This window comes from Ranitomeya variabilis, chromosome 3, assembly GCF_051348905.1.
Source record: "Ranitomeya variabilis isolate aRanVar5 chromosome 3, aRanVar5.hap1, whole genome shotgun sequence".
Taxonomy (NCBI): Eukaryota; Metazoa; Chordata; class Amphibia; order Anura; family Dendrobatidae; genus Ranitomeya; species Ranitomeya variabilis.
This window is the reverse complement of record NC_135234.1, coordinates 43,381,907-43,407,353: the sequence shown is the minus strand read 5'-3', so window position 1 is coordinate 43,407,353 and position 25,447 is coordinate 43,381,907. Positions and strand designations below refer to the sequence as shown.

The 25,447-nt window shown below is 42.5% G+C and overlaps 1 protein-coding gene across 2 annotated transcripts in view; it reads left to right on the top strand.

The window, feature by feature from the left end:
* The window catches only part of JAM2 (junctional adhesion molecule 2), a 112,730-nt gene that overhangs the window by 84,865 nt on the left and 2,418 nt on the right, over positions 1-25,447 (top strand). Inside the window, exons 6-9 of one of the 2 annotated variants that reach the window (XM_077294009.1) lie at positions 2,778-2,880; positions 3,725-3,832; positions 16,866-16,878; positions 18,757-18,790. In XM_077294009.1, coding sequence (XP_077150124.1) covers positions 2,778-2,880; positions 3,725-3,832; positions 16,866-16,878; positions 18,757-18,790 — 258 coding nt within the window. Of the gene's footprint in view, positions 1-2,777; positions 2,881-3,724; positions 3,844-16,865; positions 16,879-18,756; positions 18,791-25,447 lie in introns of both variants that reach the window. The other variant, XM_077294010.1, reaches the window with a different exon arrangement.

Below are 25,447 nucleotides of genomic sequence, written 5' to 3'. Positions count from 1 at the left end.
TTGTCCCTTGTTATTGGTGGCCTATATTAAAGATCCAACATTGGAAATCAGTCCTACAAGTACCATGTAATGATTGTGGAGTCATGGTTGGTGTGAATCGATTTGCAGGTCAGAGTCCCTCAGTCACCTGAGTAATCTGGACTCCTGAGATCCTCCTCCTGGCTGTACTTTTGGTTAGCTGGCCTGGTGCATCAACATCGTTGGGGTGTGATGGACATGTGATGTCACCACTATACTAGCTAACCAAACGAAGAGCTGCAGATGCCTCCAGGTATGGGGACGTTCTCAGGGCTCCCATCCAGCAGCCGCAGATTACCGACGTGGCCGTCAGAACTGGACGATGGATTGATTCACATTAACTCTAGTGCAGATCATGAATCGGGACCTTGTGGCTTCATGTTACGGCTCTAGAGGGAACTGTGACAATGACCCAAAATAAATGGTTTTTCCCCGAGTCCATAGGAAAGAACTTCATAAAGTTTTTCATCCGATACTCCATGTATTAAATACAAATGTTATCACAATCCACAGAATGGCCGTCACCATTATAAATGCGTGACCGGATCATGGAACTGGTAATACAGATCTTAAACACTGGAGAATCTAAAAGTTTATTTTTGACCTCCACCCACGGCTACGCGAAGACGGTAGGGTGAGGCAGAAGATACAGAACAACTGGCAAGAACTAAATTAAAGAACAAAGTTGAGAAGAACATATCATGAGCGACTCACATAACTAGATATATTTATTACATTGCTTACAGGGTGCTGGAACTGGGATCTTCTTGTCCTATGTGGCCAGTTGCCTCCTCTCAGGTCTTCTCCATGGCAGCCACAGTGTGATATGAATTCTTCATGTTACTTGTAGTTGACTGACTAATCAACGCTAAAGGATTTGTCCCACTGAGTTTTTTTTTTTCTTTTTCCATATGCCTTGCATTACTTGAGGGGGTCTCTTCCCCGGACCCTATGAGCCACAGTGGAGACTTTCTATGTATCTGCAGCTCTCTCCTTGGCCCAACCTATCCCTGTTCTCCATGGATGGCCAATCACTGGAATGGCGGATGACGTGTAATACAACATTTCCACCTGCAGTAGGCACTGTAGCAGAAAGGCAAGGCTATCACTGACAGAAGTCAGATCTGTATCCTTGCTTGGCTAACACTGGCCACAGAAAATCACTTTATTATGAAGGATTAAAGGTATGGATAGCCGCCAAGGATCCATGTGAGAAGAAGTCTTTAGGCTCTGTTCACACACAGTTTTTTTCAAGGCTTTCAAAAACACATGTTTTTAAAGTGAAATCCTCTTGTTTTCCGAAATGTTTTGGACAAGGCTTTTCCTGAAACTTTTCCTTTTTTTTTTCATCTTTTTGCAGCCTTCTGATTGGGGAGTGCTTTATTTGGAATGGATTCTATTAGAAGCCACTTCAAAGACGTAATCTGCACTTTTTTTTCCTGCAACAGACGTTTTCAAAACCTCTTTAAAAGACTGAATATACAGACGGTAAACTGGATTTCCTATCAAAATGAATAGGAAAGAGTTTTTTCAAAGTGTTCTTGAACAGGTTCTCATGAAGGATTTTGGAGCTGATCTGCACAAAATAAAATGCAGCAAAAAACCCTCAGTGTGAACATAACCTAAAGATGGCCAGTGACGTTCAGTATTAGATCTGGACAATTTTCACATTGGTCAGGTGAGCTTACAGAATTGGAGCACAGGTCACACATGATGGATTTACCTGTCTTTGTGTCTTTCTGGGACCATCAGCAGGAGAGGAGTCTGGGGTTGCGGATAGTTGGCCTATGGGCTCTGTCTTCCCTATTAAAGGGGTTTTACATGTTTAACTGCAGCAGGGAGACAGATGTTTTCCATTTTTTTAAAAATAAAAACGGACTGTGCTCTACTCACCCACATCGGGAACACTGAGTCTCCTCCGCTGCTGCCGGTGTCCGCTATTGGCTGCAGCGCTGACGTCACGTTGACAGCACTGCAGACAATCGGTGAGCTCGGCGTCTGTGAAGGCTTGTGCCCATCTGCTTGGTCAGAATCACTGAACTCACTGATTGCAGCTGCCGGCATCAGCAGGCACCAGGAGCAGCGGCTGAGACTCCGTGCTGGACTAGCCGAGGGTGAGTAAAGTACCTGACATTCTGTTTTTCTTTTTGAAACCGATTGCAGCTGGGGGCAGGATTTTCTGAAACTGTCTAACCCCTTTAATAGGGATAGGAGACACAGCCCAAAGACCAATCAGCATCAGCCCCCCTATAAGTGACCTCCAGACTCCTCTCCTGCTGACGTTGTCACACAACTTTCATCTGCCAAATTCTTTTATCATGTATGACCCTTGTTCCCATAACTGGGGGGAGGCATTTTCCAAAATCAGAAAATCCTTTTAAAGTTTTACAAGATTAGGCTGCAATACCAAAAGCAGCCATTCACTTGAGTGGTGCTGTTCCCCAAAATGTAAAAAAAAAAATATTTTTTTTTTTAAGGAACACATTTCAGTTGATTTAATAGAAGAAAACAGAATAATAATGAACCCAATTTTACCTCCACATAACCGCTACACCTGACCTTATGGTGACGTCTGAGCCACAATGAAAATCCGCGTAGCCTGAAGCCATTATGAAGTACCGTATGTATCCATAGACCGCCACAGTTTGGAAGCCATCAGCATCCGCCGTTAATACACAGTCCCTAATTGACATGTCACCATATTAATTAGCGCCAGCGACTATTGATCTGTGGAAGTCACAATCTGACTCTTCTTTCAGCACTTCAACACAGTCACAAAGGAGGATACAGGAGAATATTACTGCGAGGCCAGTAATAAGATCGGAAAACCGCAGAGGTGTCCGGCAAAGAGAATGCAAGTGGGTAAGTAGCCCGCCGCCAGCCCGATGTCTGTAAATTGGGAGGGGGTTTTTATTGTCCTTGGAGCTTTTTCTTTTCATACATGTGCATTTTATCCTCTTTCTGATTAGTATCTGGTAATCCAGAATATCTGATGATTTTGCACCCATTGAGGTCAAATTAAATTGACACACGGATGGATGGATAGATAGATAGATAGATAGATAGATAGATAGATAGATAGACAGACAATCCTGATTTATATTAATAAGCAAAACCTGAAGAGACTTTGCACAACTTGACTACACATTGACCGGTTTGTGTATACAGCTCCTATCCAACAGTCGGACTCCCAGCGATCAGCCAAAGGATAGAGGATAACTCGTGACATTGGGAGAATCCTTTTTAACCCTTTTATTACCTTAGACTACCAAGGTAGAGAAGATGATTTTGTTAAGATATTCAAAGATGAAGGTTGCAGGGGCAGGAGGAGCCATCTCCTTTGTCTGTGTCCGCCCTTGATGGCAGAGTGTAAGTTCATGACTACAGGAACAGACTATACTCAGGGTACGTTCGCAGTCTATAAGAAGAAAGGTCTGCACTGAGCTGTAGACAGAAGTATACACCCCCATGAAGGTATGATGCTATTATTGTAGCACTCTACTAATAACATTCATGGCTATTAAGGTTTTATTTCTGTGTGGCAAATCTGTCAGCAGTCTGCAGGCAGCCATAGTCTGAGACCGCCATCGAACAGCCTGGGGGCCACTGACAGATTTGTACGGGAGATGTAAGGAGTGTGGATTTCACTGTCTGCCCAACATTTGGACATGAGGGGCCCTCACTGTGTTTCTTTTCTGTCACACAGATGACTTGAATTTGGCCGGGATCATATCGGCCGTAGTCATCGTCTGTCTGGTCGTTGTCCTATGCGGCTGCGGGGTCTGCTACGCACACCGGAGGGGATATTTCTCAGGTAAGTCATAAGTTTTTGCCAATTTTTGAGACTGGACATTAAGGAAGTATAATCCCCTCACAACCAAAAAATATAAACAAATAAAGCATTTGAATAAGTCTGGGGTAACACTAGCATATATTATCTCCTCTGAGAGAATCAGGCCGATTATGCTAATGTCTAGTGATGAGCGAGTATACTCGTTGCTCGGGTTTTCAGGTGACCTCCGAGTATTTGTTAGTGTTCGGAGATTAAGTTTTCATCGCCTCAGCTGAATGATTTACAGCTACTAGCCAGGCTGAGTACATGTGGGGGTTTCCTGGTTGCTAGGGAATCCCCACATGTAATCAAGCTGGCTAATAGCTGTAAATCATTCAGCTGCGGCAATGAAAACTTAATCTCCGAACACTAACAAATACTCGGAGATCACCTGAGCGTGCTCGGGAAAACCCGAGCAACGAGTATACTCGCTCATCACTACTAATGACACATTGATCATAGTCTGAGCCGAGTTTCAGCATAGTGTGATCTGATTCTCTCAAAGGAGAGAATTGCAGCACAAGTGAGAAGATGGAGAACAAGATTTCTCCATCTTCTTCATTGTGTGTGTCCCTCAATGTCGGACTGCACTCACATGTCATCCAAGTGCAGTGGGATGATTTCCACGCACCGATATACTTGAATGTTTTTTTTGTGATCCAATTTGCATAGCAAATGGGTGCGGGTGATTCGAATTGGCATGAGAAAAAAAAAACGCAGATCAGCACTACCCCATAGTAGAACACTTGTCCCAGTGCTGTCCCATAAAAATTGGATAGCACTCGTCCGAGTTATACACGTAAACCCTAACAAATAGCACATATAACCACCTTCCTCACACCAAAAAAAAAGTAATGACAGAACACCAAACCCCCCAAACACTCACAGACCCCAGATCAAACACCCTAAAAAGATAGTGCCATAAATAAATTAGATGGATCTTTTACTCTTTCTTTAGATCGCATGACTCTGACATTCAGTTATAGTTATTGTTTTATAATCTTAGCCCTCTTCTGCTGTGATAGGCAGGGGTGGGCACTTATTGTATGGAGGGAGCAGCTACACATAATGTTCCAGCGCTATAATTAGTTGCAGATAGCATTACCCGGGGAGCAGGGTGCGGCCAGCTGTATTAATAGTATTGGAAAATAAAATGTGTTTTGAGAGGTTTCCGTGTAACTCACATTGTGCATTGTAATGAAGCGAGGTCATATAAAGAGTATGGGGAACCAAAATAATAAAAATAATGCACCACAGACCTGGAAGACTCCTCATTGTCTAGGCACATCTATGTCTTTCATGTTAGTTTTTGTATAATATCAACCACGGTATTTTTGACGTCTAGGAGAGTGCTGCAGACTGCGCCATTTATTTTTCATCTGAATAGGCCCAAAACCCAGACGGAAGCCCACATAGACACTGGCCAACTCTCCCAGAGATTGGGAAAGAACTTCCAGGTTCCTGGAAGTGTTGGCAGATCCTCAGGGCCCTGCCGAAATTGTTCAGAAATGGTGATTTCGTGTGTTCCTGCATCTATGGAATTGGCGCTGTTTTAGAAACCTAAAGAAACCATTTCAAAGGTTTTATCCACCTTCACAAACATTTTTACAATTGTCGACATGTAACTCTGCGATTTGGTCTTTATCATTCTGTTCATACAGCCTGGAGGCATATCTGTGTCTCCATGGCAACAGACAACAAATAAACCCAGTGTAGTCTGACCCACCCCGTATTTCACACTTTCTTCCATCAGTCCCCAACTTGTTGGTAACCGACTGAATGTATATTAACAGAAGGTTGGAAAAAGATGAAATAAAGTTGTGTTTGTCGTCTATTATAATGGAAACGATAAGGAATGTCTAAGAAAGGTCTATTGTAAAGTTGCTTCATTTTTCACTTTCGATGAGCTGGGACACTAGAAATATTTAATGGCAATGGTGGACATAGCCTGTAAGGTATCACAGTGATGGATGGTCGTATCTGTGTCCTGGAGGTCCTCACTCACCCCTTGCTCAGGACACATTTGGTTTGGAGCTGTGTCAGACATCTCTCCAGCCCTTTCAGACTTAGTATCTCACTTGGAGAAGTAGTTCAGCTGGATGCGAATGTCCCATCTGTAGAATCCTCATTATTCATAATTTCACAATGGCCGATTGCCAGAGAGAGAAGAGCTCTGTCTGGTAATGAATTGGCTGCTCTTTTCTATAAATTAACTATATCATTGGTAATAGATAGTGAAGAGGCCGAGCCCCGAGAAACTCCATTGTTGGGATGTGGTCCAGAACTGCTGAGTAAGCATTCCACTTCTGGCTCGGGAGATGGCGGCAGGGCATGACAGGTCACTTGGCCGAGAAATTAGACTCTTTGGGCAAAGACTCAAGAAATATGGATCTGCAGATAAAAAAAAAGTCTGTTTGCAAGATTTGTTATATTCCCCCTAGAGGAGCCACACTGAGGTGGGGAGATAGCACATTTCCTTCCTCCATCATGGAGGCATCTTGCTCAGCAGTACATGTACAGGTGCTTCTCACAAAATTAGAATATCATCAAAAAGTTAATTTATTTCAGTTCTTTAACACAAAAAGTGAAACTCATATATATTTATATAGAGTCATTGCAAACAGAGTGATCTATTTCAAGTGTGTATTTCTGTTGATGTTGATGATTATGGCTTACAGCCAATGAAAACCCAAAAGTCATTATCTCAGTAAATTAGAAAAATTAACAGAAAAAAACACCTGCAAAGGCTTCCTAAGCATTTAAAAAGTTCCCTTGGTTAGTTTCAGTAGCTCCACAATCATGGGGAAGACTACTGACTTGACAGATGTCCAGAAGGCGGTCACTGACACAGTCCACAAGGAAAGTAAATTTTGCATTTCATTTGGAAATCAAGGTCCCAGAGTCTGGAGGAAGAGTGGAGAGGCCACAATCCAAGCTGCTTGAGGTCTAGTGTGAAGTTTCCACAATCAGTGATGGTTTGGGGAGCCATGTCATCTGCTGGTGTAGGTCCACTGTGTTTTATCAAGACCAAAGTCTACCAGGAAATTTTAGAGCACTTCATGCTTCCCTCTGCCGACAAGCTTTTTGGAGATGGAAATGTCATTCTCCAGCAGGACTTGGCCCCTGTCCACACCGCCAAAAGTACCAATACCTGGTTTAAAAACAGCAGAATCACTGTGCTTTATTGGCCAGCAAACTCACCTGACCTTAACCCCATAGAGAATCTATGGGGAATTGTCAGAGGAAGATGGGAGACACCAGACCCAACAATGCAGACGAGCTGAAGGCTGCTATCAAAGCAACCTGGGCTTCCATAACACCTCAGCAGTGCCACAGGCTGATGCCTCCATGCCACGCCGCATTGATGCAAAAGGAGCCCCGACCAAGTACTGAGTGCACTTACTGAACATACATTTTAGTAGGCCAACATTTCGGATTTTAAAATCATTTTTCAAGCTGGTGTTATAAAGTATTCTAATTTACTGAGATAATGACTTTTGGGTTTTCATTGGCTGTAAGCCATAATCATCAACATTCACAGAAATAAACACTTGAAATAGATCACTCTGTTTGTAATGACTCTATATAAGAGTTTCACTTTTTGTATTGAAGAACTGAAATAAATTAACTTTTTGATGATATTCTAATTTTGTGATAAGCAGCTGTATGTTACTTACCAACTCTCCTGGAATCTCTGGGATACTCCTACAGATAGGAGAGACCTCCAGGACTCCCAGAAGAGTTGACAGATTTCGTAGGCGATGCTGAACCCTCTTGGAAGGTAGTGTTTCCCCATGATATTTCAAGTTTTTGATCTTTCTCTTATTAGAGTGTCTTTCCCAGTAGTGTAGGCTGGATGTGAGGTCTGTGTGTATCCAGGGTGCTATTGTCTTCAGTAGCTGATATCAGCACATCTTCTATCCTGCTTTCTGCCTTGTTTATAGCCTGTTTTTTTCTGCTCTCCCAAAAACTTTGGATACTTTCTCCCCATGTAGCTCAAATATGTGTACAACCTGCTCTCTTGTAATCTTTAGCACCAAAAGAAGGGATTGGGCAGATTTAACTGATTTGTTGTGTTTTTGCAGATCACTTCGCTATATCAATGAGTAGCAGAAACTCTGCAGCAGCAAAATGGTAGAAAAATTTTAATGAACCATTTAGAAAGTTGCTTAAAGAAGCACTCCTTCCAACAAAGTTTTTAACCTCTTAATATATTGCAACCATCATATTATATAGCTGTGTAATTACAATTGCTCATTTATCCTTTATACTCAGTTAATTGTTCTCTTTTCTCTGCTCTATGTAGAAACAGGTCTCTTGTCAGTGCATGTATCATTCCCCTCTTCAACTCCTGGACTAACTGCTGCGCCTCCACCCCTCCAGGGACTTTTGCAGTGACTATGACTCATGCAGGGAAGATTGATCTCCTGTTTCTACATAGTTTAGAAGGATTCAGCTAGTTTGTTTTTAATCACATGATGTCATAGACCTAATGGAAAAGAGAAGAATTAGCTGGGTAAAAAGGCAAAATGAGCAATTGTAAGTACAGAGTGCTATATAATATGATGATTGCAATATATTTAGAGAATACATTTTTGATGGAAGTACTTCTTTAAAGAGTAACTAGAGTTTGAACATTTTTTTCATGCAATATGCACTTGTGGATTGGTGGGGTCTGGGACTTTAGACACTTACCGATCCCTCAATAGACCACTGAGGAGTGAGCAGCCCATGAGGCAGAAGCACACAGAGTGGTGTATGGATTCAATAGAACGTCATAGGTTTCACAGTGGTCTTTTGAGCAATTGGTGGGCATTAAAGGACCTGGACCCCAAATGATCTACAGGGAAATAAAAAGCCCGAAAAGAATATTAAGAAAAAAAACCTGTTCAACATTTAGTTACTCTTTAATTTTGCAGTTCATTACCTTGGAAGCTTTTAATTTGCTTCCTAAATGCAGTCGGATTGTTAAGACATAATGAGCTGTTTGATGATGAGCTATTGTGAATCAAGGGCCCATTTATTGTGTTCTGCCCAGCACTAGGTAACCTACAGGGAGAGACTGAGTTAACAAGTGGGACTAGCCCAGGCGGGAGGAGCTTAGTGCGGGACAATGGAGAGTTTCCGGGTAGAATGGCAGATAGGGAGGAGTCTGTGGCAGTAGCAGACCTCAGGTCTGATTGAGCAGCAGAAACGTGCAGTGGGTGTCCTGAGGCAAAAGAGGGAGAAATGACTGAGCAGATAGTACGTTCCTACGAAGAAGGGAGTTGTACTATGGAGCTGATGCAGAGTTGTCGGTCAGTCGGATAACAAGACAGAGAAGGATGGACGAGCGAGACTTGGAGAAAAGCCCCGTGTTGTGGTCCAGAGCTGTCAATAGAGCGAGAAGCTAAGTAGCAGCCATATTGGCATCAAAACTCTCCTAAGGGGGGGAGTAAGATGTGGAACGGTGGGTGAAAGTATAGGACTCTGGTTGCTGGACTGTAGTGTCGTTATTGGGGGCTGCGGAGACTCCCGGGTAGTGTGCTGGGCTGTTTTGAGACATTAGAGCTAAGAGAAGTGGAAAGCTACAGTCCCTCCAGAAAGAGAAGGGAAGAAGTGTGAGATAATGTACCTGTCATAACTGAAACGTCCATGAAGATGAATGCCTACCATCTGCTGTATATAGTTCTTCAGAACTGATTTTTCAGTAAAAATATGTTTAATTATGGACTATGGCCTCTCTCATTGAACTCTGCAAGACCTGGTCCTGGCCGGCCGAAAACAACAACAACCCCATGTGGTCTCCAGGAGTGTCTCACCATCACGGCTAATGTCCAGACACCTGGCCAGGACCCCCATTGTCATGTAGCGTACCTCACCCACGGCTGCCGCTCTGAGCCACGTTAAACAGGGGCCCTCTGCTGACTATGTCCTATGCCCGTAGGCCATAGCTTGTGTTCCTGGAGAAAAAAAAAAGCAAACTAGAAAAAGCAAAACACGTTGACGCCCTGAGAGTCAGAAGTGATGTCAAACCAAACACAAAGGCAGGAAACGGCAGGCGAGCAGTCAATGAGTGCGTGCTGTAGGAAGTGACTGAGTGTCAGCTCAGCGGGCCGCATCCCCTGCATTACGAGGGAGGTCCGTGTGTGCCCTGCGAGCCCTCAGAGCAGGAATACTTCTACCAGACAAGGGGAAGAGTTTGGATCTTGTACATGACAGAAACATGGTTTCAGTTAATTGTCTACAGAGAAAAAATCCCGTAGATTTACGGTACTTCTCAGGATCACTAACGCCCCATGGTCCACCCATAATTCAAGCTATAAATATCATGTCTGCTGACGTACCAAAGTGCAGCCAACACTATAAAATCATAGAAAATACTCTGAAAAGTTAAAAGGGTAACTCAACTTTTTAAAAACTTTTCATGTTACAGCCTTAGAAGTTTTAATTGATGGTTTCTCAGCATGCGGATCCCTAATGAGCCTCAAAGCATCGACGAGGAGCCCGATTCCCACCAATCAGGACTTGTGGATGTAACTTGTGGAATGTTTTTTAAGAGTTTTTACTCTTCATCCCAGCCAGCAGAATCCCCTCATAAGTAGTAGTAGTGCCAGCAAAGTGCCCCATGTGAACAGAGCAAGCAGGGAATATCAACAGTTTCCCAAAGTTTTTACCCCTTAATGACGCGGCCTGAAAGAGTCTTAATTACCAGCTAATTTTTGTGGTTTTTGTTTTCTCCTTTCCACTCAGCAGAGAGAACTTTTTTGATTTCTCACTGATGTGGGTGTATGAGGCTTTGTTTTATATGGGGCAAACTTTTTTTTTTTTTTCTTTTTTTTTTTAGCCCTGTTGTGGGGTGCCTGTGCAATTTACATAGTATTTTTTTTTTTTTTACCTATTGAATGAACTTCCCTCTTTATTTTTGCCTTGTCGATACCAGATATGTAGTTTTTTTGTTGTATGCATGTTAAAAAAATATATTTTTTTTGTTTTTGCAGTGGGGATTTGTTATACTTCTATTACTTTTTTATATTTTTATTTGTCCACTGAAAAAAAAATGCATAAAGGATCTCTAAGGAGCATCTTTTTTTTTTTTTTTTTTAAATCCACTGGAGTCCACTACAGTGACATGCTGATATGGGTCATATGCGATCATATGATCAGCCGGTTCCTATACTGCTGATGCTTCTGCATAGCGTTCATTGGAAGCTATGTAGCAAGAAAAAGAGAAGGCAGAAGTGGTAATAAATGTCTTACAGCCGGAGCCCTGACCTGCTCCTCCTACATTGCAAGAACAGAAGCTTTAATTAACCCTGTGCCATAAATTTACAAGTTGTCTCTTCAGAGAGGAAGAGGACCAGAACTCTAGTGCCACCTATAGAAAGTAGAAATCCTAAAAGTTAATATTGATTCTCTAACGAGCCTTGTCACATGGTTTACGATAAAAGCCAAAATCTCAATTTGCAAACACTGTGTTACAGGGTATTGCCCCTCATCAGTGCAAAGTGTGAGATCTGGTTTGGCTGTGTGAGAGGCGTCTGACCGGGATCCAAGGGGTAACATTTCTCCCTGTGTTGAGTGACATGTCAAGCCTGACATGCCAACGTGAGGAGACTTTTTTTAAACCGCAATGCGAAAACCAGATCTCACACTTTGCACTGACGAGAGGCAGTATGCCGAAGCACAGTGCAAATTGAGATTTTGGTTTTGGCTTTTATTCTAAGTCATGTGACAAGGATCGTTAGACAGTCGATATTGACAGGTAGGATTTCTACTTCCGATAGGAGGCACTCGAGTTCTAGTCCGCGTCCTCTCTGAAGAGACAATTTGCATATTTCCCAGAGGAGTATTGCGGCTTAAGTCTCCTCACCTTAGCATGTCAGGCTTCACATGTCACTCTCCATGAGGAGAAACGTTACCCGCTAAATTTACAAGAGCCTGGGGTGAAAACCCAGGACCAAGCACCACCATACATTCAGGACACTTGGTTGGTATCAGGTTTAACAGTGCCAGAATTGTGCATCCTGATACTTATCAGTTCCAGTGGACCAAAGTGCCAGTAATGTGCCCCGAATAAACAGTAGAGTGCTCCCCATGATCATTAGGGCCATAAAAAAGGGGATTTCTTTCTTATCCTGGACAGCGATGAACCTCATTGACAAATTGACTAGTCCAGCGAGGCAATATAGAAATGTGTGATTAAGGTGCTGCGTTCCGTCAGGAGTCCCCTGCTGGAGACGACACAATGCCAGACAAAAATCCGGACTACTTCACATCTTCCTGGGCAAAAAATGTAAAATAAATAAAGAATTGTACTGTTTTTGTTCATTTTAGAAAAATAATATAATTGCCTTGACATACAAAGCAAAAATAACAGAAGAGCATTAAAATGAAAACATGATATACTGTCCATATAATAACACATACAGTGGGGAAAATAAGTATTTGATACTCTACCAATTTTGCAAGTTTTCCCCCCTACAAAGAATGGAGAGGAATGTAATTTTTATTGTTTTAATATTTTAATGTTATTGTAGGTACACTTCACCTGTGAGAGACAGAATCTAACAATAAAAAACAGAATATCACATTGTACGATTTTTAAAATAATGAAATTTCATTCTATTGCATGAAATAAGTATTTGATCACCGACCAACCAACAAGAATTCTGACTCTCACAGAACTGTTAGTTTTTTTTTATAAGAAGCCTCCTACTCTGCACTCATTACCTTTTATTAATTGCACCTGTTTGAACTTGTTACGTGTATTAAAGACACCTGTCCACACACTCAATCAATCACACTCCAACCTCTCCACCATGGCCAAGACCAAAGAGCTGTCTAAAGACACCATGGACAGAATTGTAGACCTGCAGAAGGCTGGGATTCACTGCAGGACACTAGGCAAGCAGCTTGGGGAGAAGTCAACCAATGTTGGCACAATTATTAGAAAATGGAAGAAACACAAGGTGAGTGTTAATTTTCCTTGGTCTGGGGCTCCATGCAGGATTTCGCCTTGTGGGGTAAGTATGATTCTGAGAGGTCAAGAATCAGCCCAGAACTACATGGAAGGACCTGGTCAATGACCTGAAGAGAGCTGGGACCACAGTTTCAAACATTACTGTTAGTAACACACTACGCTGTCATGGATTAAGATCCTGCAGGGCATGCAAGGTCCCTCTGCTCACGCCAGCACATGTCCAGGCCTGTTTGAAGTTTGTCAATGACCATCTGGATGATCCAGAGGAGGCCTGGGCGAAGGTCATGTGGTCAGATGAGACCAAAAAAGAACTTTTTGGTATCAACTCCACTCGCGTGTTTAAAGGATGAAGGAGGATGAATACAACCCCAAGAACACCGTCCCAACCATGAAGCATGGTGGGGGAAACATCAAACTTTGGGGGTGCTTTTTTGCAAAGGGAACAGGACGACTGCACCATATTGAAGGGAGGATGGATGGGGTCATGTATTGTGAGATATTGGCCAACAACCTCCTTCCCTCAGTAAGAGCATTGAAGATGGGTCGTGGCTGGGTCTCCCAGCATGACAATGTCCCGAATCTCACAGCCAGGGCAACTAAGGAGTGGATCAGAAAGAAGCATTTCAAGGTCCTGGAGTGGCCTAGCCAGTCTCCAGACCTAAACCCAATATAAAATGTTTGGAGGGAGCTGAAACTCAATGTTACCCAACGACAGCTCTGAAACCTGAAAGATCTGGAGAAGATCTGTATGGAGGAGTGGGCCAAAATCCCTGCTGCAGTGTGTGCAAACTTGGTCAAGAACTACAGGAAACGTCTGACCTCTGTAATTGCAAACAAAGGTTTCTGTACAAAATATTAGTTTCTTTTTTCTATTGTATCAAATATTTATTTCATGCAATAAAGTGCAAATTAATTAAGTTAAAAAAAAACCAGAAACTCACATTATATGATTTTTAAGATTCTGACTCTCACAGGTGAATTTGTACATACGATAAAAATTACAGATCTCTCCATTCTTTGTAGGTGGGAAAAATCAGCAGTGTATCAAATACTTATTTTTTTCCCCATTGTATAATGCCAAAGAAAACTCTAAAATGTTGAAATAACAGTGCCATATACAGTGCCATATAATACTTCCATACAGTGTTAAAATAAAACCACAATACTACACCCCACACACAATGTGCAAAAACAAGCCAAAAGTATCTAAATAATATCACCACATAGTTCTGAATAGGACCACCACCGAGTGCCCAAAATTGAAACTCAGTGTCCAAAACCAGAGAGTGAATAAAATAATACCTTCGTATATTGTGCATAAATGACACCATTCAGTGTTCAAATAATACAATAGCACCACCATAGATTGCCCTAAAATTAACTTCTAAAGTGTCCACAATACACCATAAAGTGCAAAAAGATAATACCTACACATAGTGCACATAAATGACACCAAACAAAGCTGAAATAATGCATTAAAGTATTAAAGAATCAATCATCTCTGCTCACTTCATGGCTCCATTCCGCCTCTTTCTTAGGCCGGGGACACACTTAACGTATAAAAAAACAGTCCGTTTTTCACGGCCGAGAATCGCACAAATGTTTCAAAAACAGTGATCCGTGTGCAGTGCGAGGATGCGATTTCCTCGCATCAAATGATCCGTGTGACATCCGTGTGGCATCCGTATGGCATTCGTATGCCGAGATTTTCTCGCAAGCTTGCAAAACCGACATCTAATGGATTTATGTGCTCAAATGTTCGGGAAAACATATATACAGTATATATATATATATATATATATATATATATATATATATATATATATATATATATATGTCATTGAGACACATATATATATATATTCTGTATTTATATTTCATTCAGCGCGATATCTGTGAAAAGCCGGTAATTCAATTGCCGGCTTTGCATTTCTCCTGCACAAGCCCGACAGGATATGAGACATGGTTTTCATACAGTAAACCATCTCATATCCCTTTTTTTTGCATATTCCACACTACTAATGTTAGTAGTGTGTATGTGCAAAATTTCAGCGCTGTAGCTGCTAAAATAAAGGGTTAAATGGCGGAAAAAATTGGCGTGGGCTCCCGCGCAATTTTCTCCGCCAGAGTGGTAAAGCCAGTGACGGACGGCAGATATTAATAGCCAGGAGAGGGTCCATGGTTATTGGCCCCCCTGGCTACAAACATCTGCCCCCAGCCACCCCAGAAAAGGCACATCTGGAAGATGCGCCTATTCTGGCACTTGGCCACTCTCTTCCCACTCCCTGTAGCGCTGGGATATGGGGTAATGAAGGGTTAATGCCACCTTGCTATTGAAAGGTGACATTAAGCCAGATTAATAATGGAGAGGCGTAAATTATGTCACCTATCCATTATTAATCCAATTGTCTGAAAGGGTTAAAAAACACACACACACATTATTAAAAATTATTTTAATGAAATAAACACAGCGGTTGTTTCAGTATTTTATTCCTCTCTCAATCCATCAGCAACACCCTCGCTTGGAAAAATAATAAACGCACAAGATACATACCCTCAGCTGAACCGTCACATCCCACGAGGTAATCCATGATCTGAAGGGGTTAATTATTTTACAGGCAGGAGCCCTGCAAATGCAGCTGTGCTCCGTGCCTGTAATCCCCGGCGAATGAAGGAAATGTAGGTCATTGACCTACATTTCCTACAGTCGCGGTGATGCGCCCCCTGGTGGATGTCCTCATATGACCTGGAGCGTGGGAAAAAGTTCCCAGGCTGCAGTTCATGAGAACATCCAGCAGGGGCGCATCACCGCGACTCAATGTAAGTACAGATCACTCTGCTTTCCTTTCAGCACCCGGGGATTACAGGCACGAGCGAGTGGTTTATCGCAGCTCGTGCCTGTAATATTAGTTAACCCCTTCAGATGGATTACCTCGTTGGACGTGATAGGACATCAGAAGGTATGTATCTTGTGCGTTTATTATTTTTCCAAGCGAGGGTGTTCCGGATGGATTGAGAGAGCAATAAATTATTAAAACAACCTCTGTGTTTATTTCATTAAAATACTTTTAAATCATGTGTGTGTGTTTTTTTTAACCCTTTCATACAATTGGATTAATAATGGATAGGTGACATAATTGACGCCTCTCCATTATTAATCTGGCTTAATGTCACCTTACAATAGCAAGGTGGCATTAACCCTTCATTACCCCATATCCCACCGCTACACGGGAATGGGAAGAGAGAGGCCAAGTGCCAGAATAGGCGCATCTTCCAGAGGTGCCTTTTCTGGGGTGGCTGGGGGCAGATGTTTTTAGCCACGGGGGGGCCAATAACCATGGACCCTCTCCTGGCTATTAATATCTGCCCTCAGTCACTGGCTTTACCATTCTGGCGGAGAAAATTGCGCGGGAGCCCACGCCAATTTTTTCCGCCATTTAACCCTTTATTTTAGCAGCTACAGCGCTGAAATTTTGCACATACACACTACTAACATTAGTAGTGTGGAATATGCAAAAAAAAGGGATATGAGATGGTTTACTGTATGTAACCATGTCTCATATCCTTTCGGGTTTGTGCAGGAGAAATGAAAAGCCGGCAATTGAATTACCGGCTTTTCTATAGAACACCGCTGCGTATTTCTCGCAATGCACACGCATGGTCCGTGTGTAATCCGATTTTTTCTCGCACCCATAGACTTGCATTGGCGAGTCTCGGCCGAGATACGCTGACAATCGCAGCCTGATGCGAGTTCCCTCGGATCCGAAATACGGTGGAGAAAATATCGGATGATGGGAGCTGCACCATAGATTAACATTGGGCCGAGTGCTATGCGATTTTTTATCGCATAGCACTCGTCCGTATTACGGTCTAGTGTGACCCCTGCCTTACTTGTAGAGTTGTCACATTTTATAATCAGATTCTTATATATCGGTATTATGTTTTTTTTCAGTATTTGTGTAATGTTTCACTATTTATACTTTATCAATAATGCTGTTTTATAGGTTGTGACATCTGTCCCCTGTAACTTTTTTTTTCTTTGTCCCCTTACAGGTGGAAAATCTAAGTAAGTATTCTTTTTTTATTTCCTTTATTGATTGGGTTATAATTAGGAAATACTCTTCCATATAAAAGGTGTACCCCAGTCACTATATGTGCATGGTCCAAGGCTATGTCTACAGTATAAACGATATGTGAAAATAAAAGGATACTAGACGTATGGAGGAACGTGGATGTGGCTGCTATTCATTCCTCTGTTATGAGCGGAGGAAGATGGGGATGAACGACAGAAGCTTGTGTGCTCTAAGTACAATGAACAGTGGTTATAAAGTGCATTATGTACATTAACGGAGGGTTCGATGAAAGGAAGGGAGTAACAAAAGACTGCAGGGTCAGACAACACAAGGTTTGTTTGTAGTCTGTATCCATGGAAACAGACCTTTTTCTAGGAGCTGCAGACAAACAATGGTTTATTTGTAACCACTGCCCCCTCTCTTGGAAGAGTTGGCAAAAGTCTTCCAGTTGTTCAAAGGAAGCCGCTCACCTTGACACCTACTTTGTTGGGACACGGACAGGAACCAGGCATAGCAAATTGGGGCGTGGATGGCGAGTATGTTTGAAAAAAGACTATTTGCAGAGGGTTTTTTTTTTTTATCAATTGGAGGAATTAATAAAATGATTGCAGTGGTGGTCACATATATTTTAAAGGGAACCTGTCACGTTGTACCTGCAATCTGATATGTGGACAGCACAGTAAAGCGAAGAAACTGAACAGAGTGATATAGAGGTTTGTTGGAAAACATTCAGTATTATCACTTCAATTTTATTCATTGAAATCTCTTATGTTTGAATGCACAGGAGTCCAGTGGGCGGTCCTACTCAGTGACTGTATGCATAGGAGCCCAGTGGGCAGTCCTACTCAGTGATTGTATGCATAGGAGTCCAGTTGGTGGTCCTACTTACTGATTGTATGCATAGGAGTCCAGTGGGTGGTCCTACTCATGACTGTATGCATAGGAGTCCAGTGGGCGGTCCTATTCAGTGACTATATGCATAGGAGTCCAGTGGGCAGTCCTACTCAGTGATTGTATGCATAGGAGTCCAGTGGGTGGTCCTACTTAGTGATTGTATGCATAGGAGTACAGTGGGCAGTCCTACTCAGTGACTGTATGCATAGGAGTCCAGTGGGCAGTCCTACTCAGTGATTGTATGCAAAGGAGTCCAGTGGGTGTTCCTACTAAGTGACTATGCATAGGAGTCCAGTGGGCGGTCCTATTTTGTGACTGTATGCATAGGAGTCCAGTGGGCAGTCCTACTCAGTGATAGTATGCATAGGAGTCCAGTGGGTGTTCTACTAAGTGACTGTATGCATAGGAGTCCAGTGGGTTTTCCTACTAAGTGACTGTATTCACAGGAGTCCAGTGGGTGGTCCTACTCAGTGACTCTATGCACAGGCATCCAGTGGGCGGTCCTACTCAGTGACTATGCATAGGAGTCAAGAGGGCGGTCCTACTCAGTGACTGACAACTATCTCCCAACAGTTATATGGGGAGTACTGTCAATCACTGAGTAGAAACTCCCACTGGACACATACATATATACAAAAAAGGGGGGAAGTTATACTGAAAATGTTCCCACAGAAAAGTCTATCAATTTGATCAGCCTCTACAACATCCTGCCTGCAGATCACATACCATTTTCAACATGACAGGTTCCCTATAAGGAGGGCTTGGATTAGGTGCCGAGTTGGGGTGGTCTTCAGTGTATACATATCAGTAGCCATAAGATTGTAATTAAACGTCTCTGGTGAGGGGAAAAAGACGGGGAAATTCTAGTTGCTGAATACTTTCATGTAGTAATGGTAGAATGGTATTTTCTAGCTATTGTACAAACTGTGGATGTTTAGGGTCTAGTATTTACCGTAATTTTCTCTTTTGTCTTGCAGGAAGGAACACAATTCAGCATCACAGGCAGAAAGTGTAAGTATTCTATAGCTTATCGAGGGGAAGGACTGGTGGTCATATTCTATAACTTATATAGGTGAAGGACTGGTGGGCGTATTCTATAGCTTATCTAGGTGAAGGACTGGTGGGCGTATTTTATAGTTTATCTTGGTGAAGGACTGGAGGGCCTATTCTATAGCTTATCTAGGTGAAGGACTGGTGGGCGTATTCTGTAGCTTATCTAGGTGAAGGACTGGTGGGCGTATTCTATAGCTTATCTAGGTGAAGGACTGGTGGGCGTATTCTATAGTTTATCTAGGTGAAGGACTGAAGGTCGTATCCTATAGCTTATCTAGGTGAAGGACTGGTGGGCGTATTCTATACCTTATCTAGGTGAAGGACTGGTGGGCGTATTCTATAGTTTATCTAGGTGAAGGACTGGAGGTCGTATTCTATAGCTTATCTAGGTGAAGGACTGGAGGTCATATCCTATAGCTTATCTAGGTGAAGGACTGGTGGGCGTATTCTATAGCTTATCTAGGTGAAGGACTGGTGGGCGTATTCTATAGCTAATCTAGGTGAAGGACTGGTGGGCGTATTCTATAGTTTATCTTGGTGAAGGACTGGAGGGCCTATTCTATAGCTTATCTAGGTGAAGGACTGGAGGGCGTATTCTATAGCTTATCTAGGTGAAGGACTGGTGGGCGTATTCTATAGCTTATCTAGGTGAAGGACTGATGGGCGTATTCTATAGCTTATCTAGGTGAAGGACTGGTGGGCGTATTCTATAGCTTATCTAGGTGAAGGACTGGAGGGCGTATTCTATAGCTTATCTAGGTGAAGGACTGGTGGGCGTATTTTATAGTTTATCTTGGTGAAGGACTGGAGGGCCTATTCTATAGCTTATCTAGGTGAAGGACTGGTGGGCGTATTCTATAGCTTATCTAGGTGAAGGACTGGTGGGCGTATTCTATAGCTTATCTAGGTGAAGGACTGGAGGGCGTATTCTATAGCTTATCTAGGTGAAGGACTGATGGGCGTATTCTATAGCTTATCTAGGTGAAGGACTGGTGGGCGTATTCTATAGCTTATCTAGGTGAAGGACTGGAGGGCGTATTCTATAGCTTATCTAGGTGAAGGACTGGTGGGCATATTTTATAGTTTATCTTGGTGAAGGACTGGAGGGCCTATTCTATAGCTTATCTAGGTGAAGGACTGGTGGGCGTATTCTATAGCTTATCTAGGTGAAGGACTGGTGGGCGTATTCTATAGCTTATCTAGGTGAAGGACTGGAGGGCGTATTCTATAGCTTATCTAGGTGAAGGACTGGAGGTCGTATTCTATAGCTTATCTAGGTGAAGGACTGGAGGTCGTATCCTATAGCTTATCTAGGTGAAGGACTGGTGGGCGTATTCTATAGCTAATCTAGGTGAAGGACTGGTGGGCGCATTCTATAGCTAATCTAGGTGAAGGACTGGTGGGCGTATTCTATAGCTTATCTAGGTGAAGGACTGGAGGGCGTATTCTATAGCTTATCTAGGTGAAGGACTGGTGGGCGTATTCTATAGCTTATCTAAGTGATGGACTGGTGGGCGTATTCTATAGCTTATCTAGGTGAAGGACTGGTGGGCGTATTCTATAGCTTATCGAGGGGAAGGACTGGTGGTCATATTCTATAACTTATCTAGGTGATGGACTGGTGGGCGTATTCTATAGCTTATCTAGGTGAAGGACTGGAGGGCGTATTCTATAGCTTATCTAGGTGAAGGATTGGTGGGCGTATTCTATAGCTTATCAAGGTGAAGGACTGGTGGGCGTATTCTATAGTTTATCTTGGTGAAGGACTGGAGGGCCTATTCTATAGCTTATCTAGGTGAAGGACTGGTGGGCGTATTCTATAGCTTATCTAGGTGAAGGACTGGTGGGCGTATTCTATAGCTTATCTAGTTGAAGGACTGGTGGGCGTATTCTATAGTTTATCTAGGTGAAGGACTGGAGGTCGTATTCTATAGCTTATCTAGGTGAAGGACTGGTGGGCGTATTCTATAGCTAATCTAGGTGAAGGACTGGTGGGCGTATTCTATAGTTTATCTTGGTGAAGGACTGGAGGGCCTATTCTATAGCTTATCTAGGTGAAGGACTGGAGGGCGTATTCTATAGCTTATCTAGGTGAAGGACTGGTGGGCGTATTCTATAGTTTATCTAGGTGAAGGACTGGAGGTCGTATTCTATAGCTTATCTAGGTGAAGGACTGGTGGGCGTATTCTATAGCTTATCTAGGTGAAGGACTGGTGGGCGTATTCTATAGCTTATCTAGGTGAAGGACTGGTGGGCGTATTCTATAGCTTATCTAGGTGAAGGACTGGTGGGCGTATTCTATAGCTTATCTAGGTGAAGGACTGGAGGGCGTATTCTATAGCTTATCTAGGTGACGGACTGGTGGGCGTATTCTATAGCTTATCTAGGTGAAGGACTGGAGGGCGTCAGCACCGTGTGCTGTGTCTGATTTATAATTCCAATTTACAAACATTCTACTAGAGAATTCCGAGGAAGGTCCCAATGATTTTTCTCTTGCTCAGGAAAACCCAATGGCCCCAATTTGTCAAGACTGAGGTGGTTCATACCCGTCTTGATGACAGGGTGTGCTGGAGTCAGACTCTCCTGATACGTTAAGAAACACGCCACTTATTGAATCAGGAGCATCTGACAAGTTGCGTTTGCCTCGCCAGTAATCCTACTCCAGTCAGGGACTGGAGTATGATTTGTGTTTTAAGGAACGTTGCTGCTAGTCATGAATTGACATGCAGCAGTTGCCACACTTTTGTCCTAACACTTTATTAAAGTAGGATGAGATCGCCATAAGCAGCAAAATTGTATGCACATCCTCACCTTGCGCCAAAATTTTGCAACTTTTCAAAAAAATTTTATGACAGATTTCTGATGAATCTGGTCCAATATGTCCAGGCATATTCTAATGTGCTCAGTCGGGAAGGCTTCTTTACCCTTGTGGTGGTGTAGTAAAGAAATAGATGACTTTCTGCCCAGTTTTGTTCATAATAAACAATTATCAGTGCAAAAACTGTATAAAAACAACAAAAAAATAGAGTTACCATATTTTCTAGTGTATAAGACGACTGGGCGTATAAGACGACCCCCAACTTTTCCATATAAAATATGGAGTTTGGGATGTACTCGCCGTATAAGACGGGGGTCATCTTATACTCCCAGTCATCTTATACGGCGTGTGCGGTCCGGATGGTTCCCAGGGTCTGGAGGAGAGGAGACTCTCCTTCAGGCCCTGGGATCCATATTCATGTAAAAAAAAAAAAAGAATAAAAATAAAAAATATGGATATACTTACCCTCCGACGGCCCCCGGCTCTCAGCGGTGCAAGAGGCAGCTTCCGTTCCTAAGGATGCATTGAGCGTCTTTTTTTTTTTTTTTTCCATGAATATGGATCCCAGGGCCTGAAGGAGAGTCTCCTCTCCTCCTGACCTTGGGAACCATCCAGGACCACTCCCTGCACACGCCGCACCCGGCGTATGAAAATACGGTTCCGTTTTTTACGTTTACGGCCGTAATACGCAGAAATGTTCCCAAAATAGTGATCCTTATGTCATCCGTAGGCAGGGTGTGGCAGCGTATTTTGCGCATGTCATCCTCCGTATGTAATCCGTACGGCATCCGTACTGCGATATTTTCTCGCAGGCTTGCAAAATCGACATACAATGGATCCATGGGCTCAAATATTCTTTAAAACATATATACAGTCTCTCTCTCTCTCTCTGTCAGTGAGACATATATATATATATATATATATATATATATATATATATATACTGTATTTATATTTTAATTCAACGCTAGATAGCAGAAAAGCCGGTAATTCAATTGCCGGCATTTCCTCTCTCCTTCACAAACCCGACATGATATAAGACACGGTTTACATACAGTAAACCATCTCATATCCCTTCTTTTATTACATATTCCTCTTTACTAATGTAACAAGTGTATTGGTGTCAAATTTGGGGGCTCTAGCTATTAAATTAAAGGGTTAAATCGCGGAAAAAACTGGCGTGGGCTCCCGCGCAATTTTCTCCGCCAGAGTGGGAAAGCCAGTGACTGAGGGCAGATATTAATAGCCTTGGGAGGGACCATGGATATTGTGTCCCCCCCCCCACCCGGCTAAAAACACCTGCCCCCAGCCACCCCAGAAAAGGCACATCTGGAAGATGCGCCTATTCTGGCACTTAGCCTCTCTCTTCCCACTCCCGTGTAGCGGTGGGATATGGGGTAATGAAGGGTTAATGTCACCTTGCTATTGTAAGGTGACATTAAGCCAGGTTAATAATGGAGAGGCGTCAATTATGACACCTATCCATTATTAATCCAATAGTACGAAATGGTTAATAAAACACACACACACATTATTAAAAAGTTTTTTAATGAAATAAAGACACATGTTGTTTTAATATTTTATTATACTCTTAATCCACCTGAAGACCCTTCTCGCCTGAAATAAAGTTAAACAAAACAAACAACAATATTCCATACCTTCCGTCGTTCAGTCTTGTCCCACGCTGTAAATCCATCTGAAGGGGTTAAATCATTTTACACCCAGTAGCTCTGCTAATGCAGCTGTGCTCCTGTCTGTAAAACTTGGTGAATTAATGGAATGCAGGGGAATGTCCTGTAGTTACCTCGAGTCGCGGTGATGCGCCCTCTGCTGGATGAATTCATATGAACTCGAGCGTGAGAAAATATTCTGAAAAGTTCCCAGGCTTGAGTTCATCCAGCAGAGGGCGCATCACCGCGACTCGAGGTAACTACAGGACATTCCCCTGCATTCCATTCATTCACCAAGTTTTACAGACAGGAGCACAGCTGCATTAGCTGAGCTGGGTGTAAAATGATTTAACCCCTTCAGATGGATTTACAGCGTGGGACAAGACTGAATGACGGAAGGTATGGAATATTGTTGTTTGTTTTGTTTAACTTTATTTCAGGCGACAAGGGTCTTCAGGTGGATTAAGAGTATAATAAAATATTAAAACAACATGTGTCTTTATTTCATTAAAATACTTATTAATAATGTGTGTGTGTTTTATTAACCATTTCATTCTATTGGATTAATAATGGATAGGTGTCATAATTGACACCTCTCCATTATTAACCTTATTAACGGGAGTGGGAAGAGAGTGGCCAAGTGCCAGAATAGGCACATCTTCCAGATGTGCCTTTTCTGGGGTGGCTGGGGGCAGATGTTTTTAGCCAGGGGGGGCCAATAACCATGGACACTCTCTAGGCTATTAATATCTGCCCTCAGTCACTGGCTTTGCCACTCTGGCGGAGAAAATTGCGCCGGAGCCCACACCAGTTTTTTCCAGGATTTAACCCTTTAATGTAATAGCTAGAGACCCCAAATTTTACACAGAGACACGTGTTACATTAGTAAAGAGGAATATGTAATAAAAGAAGGGATATGAGATGGTTTACTGTATGTAACCATGTCTCATATCCTGTCAGGTTTGTGAAGGAGAGAGCAAAAGCCGGCAATTGAATTACCGGCTTTTATGCCATCTAGCGCTATATGAAATATATATATATATATATATATATATATATATATATATATATATATATATATATATATATCTATATCTATATATATATATATATATATATATATATATCTATATATCTCACTGACATATATATATACACTCACCGGCCACTTTATTAGGTACACCATGCTAGTAACGGGTTGGACCCCCTTTTGCCTTCAGAACTGCCTCAATTCTTCGTGGCATAGATTCAACAAGGTGCTGGAAGCATTCCTCAGAGATTTTGGTCCATATTGACATGATGGCATCACACAGTTGCCGCAGATTTGTCGGCTGCACATCCCAAAGATGCTCCATACAAGGCAGGATGGATCCATGCTTTCATGTTGTTTACGCCAAATTCTGACCCTACCATCCAAATGTCGCAGCAGAAATCGAGACTCATCAGACCAAGCAACGTTTTTCCAATCTTCTACTGTCCAATTTCGATGAGCTTGTGCAAATTGTAGCCTCAGTTTCCTGTTCTTAGCTGAAAGGAGTGGTACCCGGTGTGGTCTTCTGCTGCTGTAGCCCATCTGCCTCAAAGTTCGACGCACTGTGCGTTCAGAGATGCTCTTAGGCCTACCTTGGTTGTAACGGGTGGCGATTTGAGTCACTGTTGCCTTTCTATCAGCTCGAACCAGTCTGCCCATTCTCCTCTGACCTCTGGCATCAACAAGGCATTTCCGCCCACAGAACTGCCGCTCACTGGATTTTTTTTCTTTTTCGGACCATTCTCTGTAAACCCTAGAGATGGTTGTGCGTGAAAATCCCAGTAGATCAGCAGTTTCTGAAATACTCAGACCAGCCCTTCTGGCACCAACAACCATGCCACGTTCAAAGGCACTCAAATCACCTTTCTTCCCCATACTGATGCTCGGTTTGAACTGCAGGAGATTGTCTTGACCATGTCTACATGCCTAAATGCACTGAGTTGCCGCCATGTGATTGGCTGATTAGAAATTAAGTGTTAACAAGAAGTTGGACAGGTGTACCTAATAAAGTGGCCAGTGAGTGTATATATATATATATATATATATATATATATATATATATATATATATATATATATATATATATATACCTATTC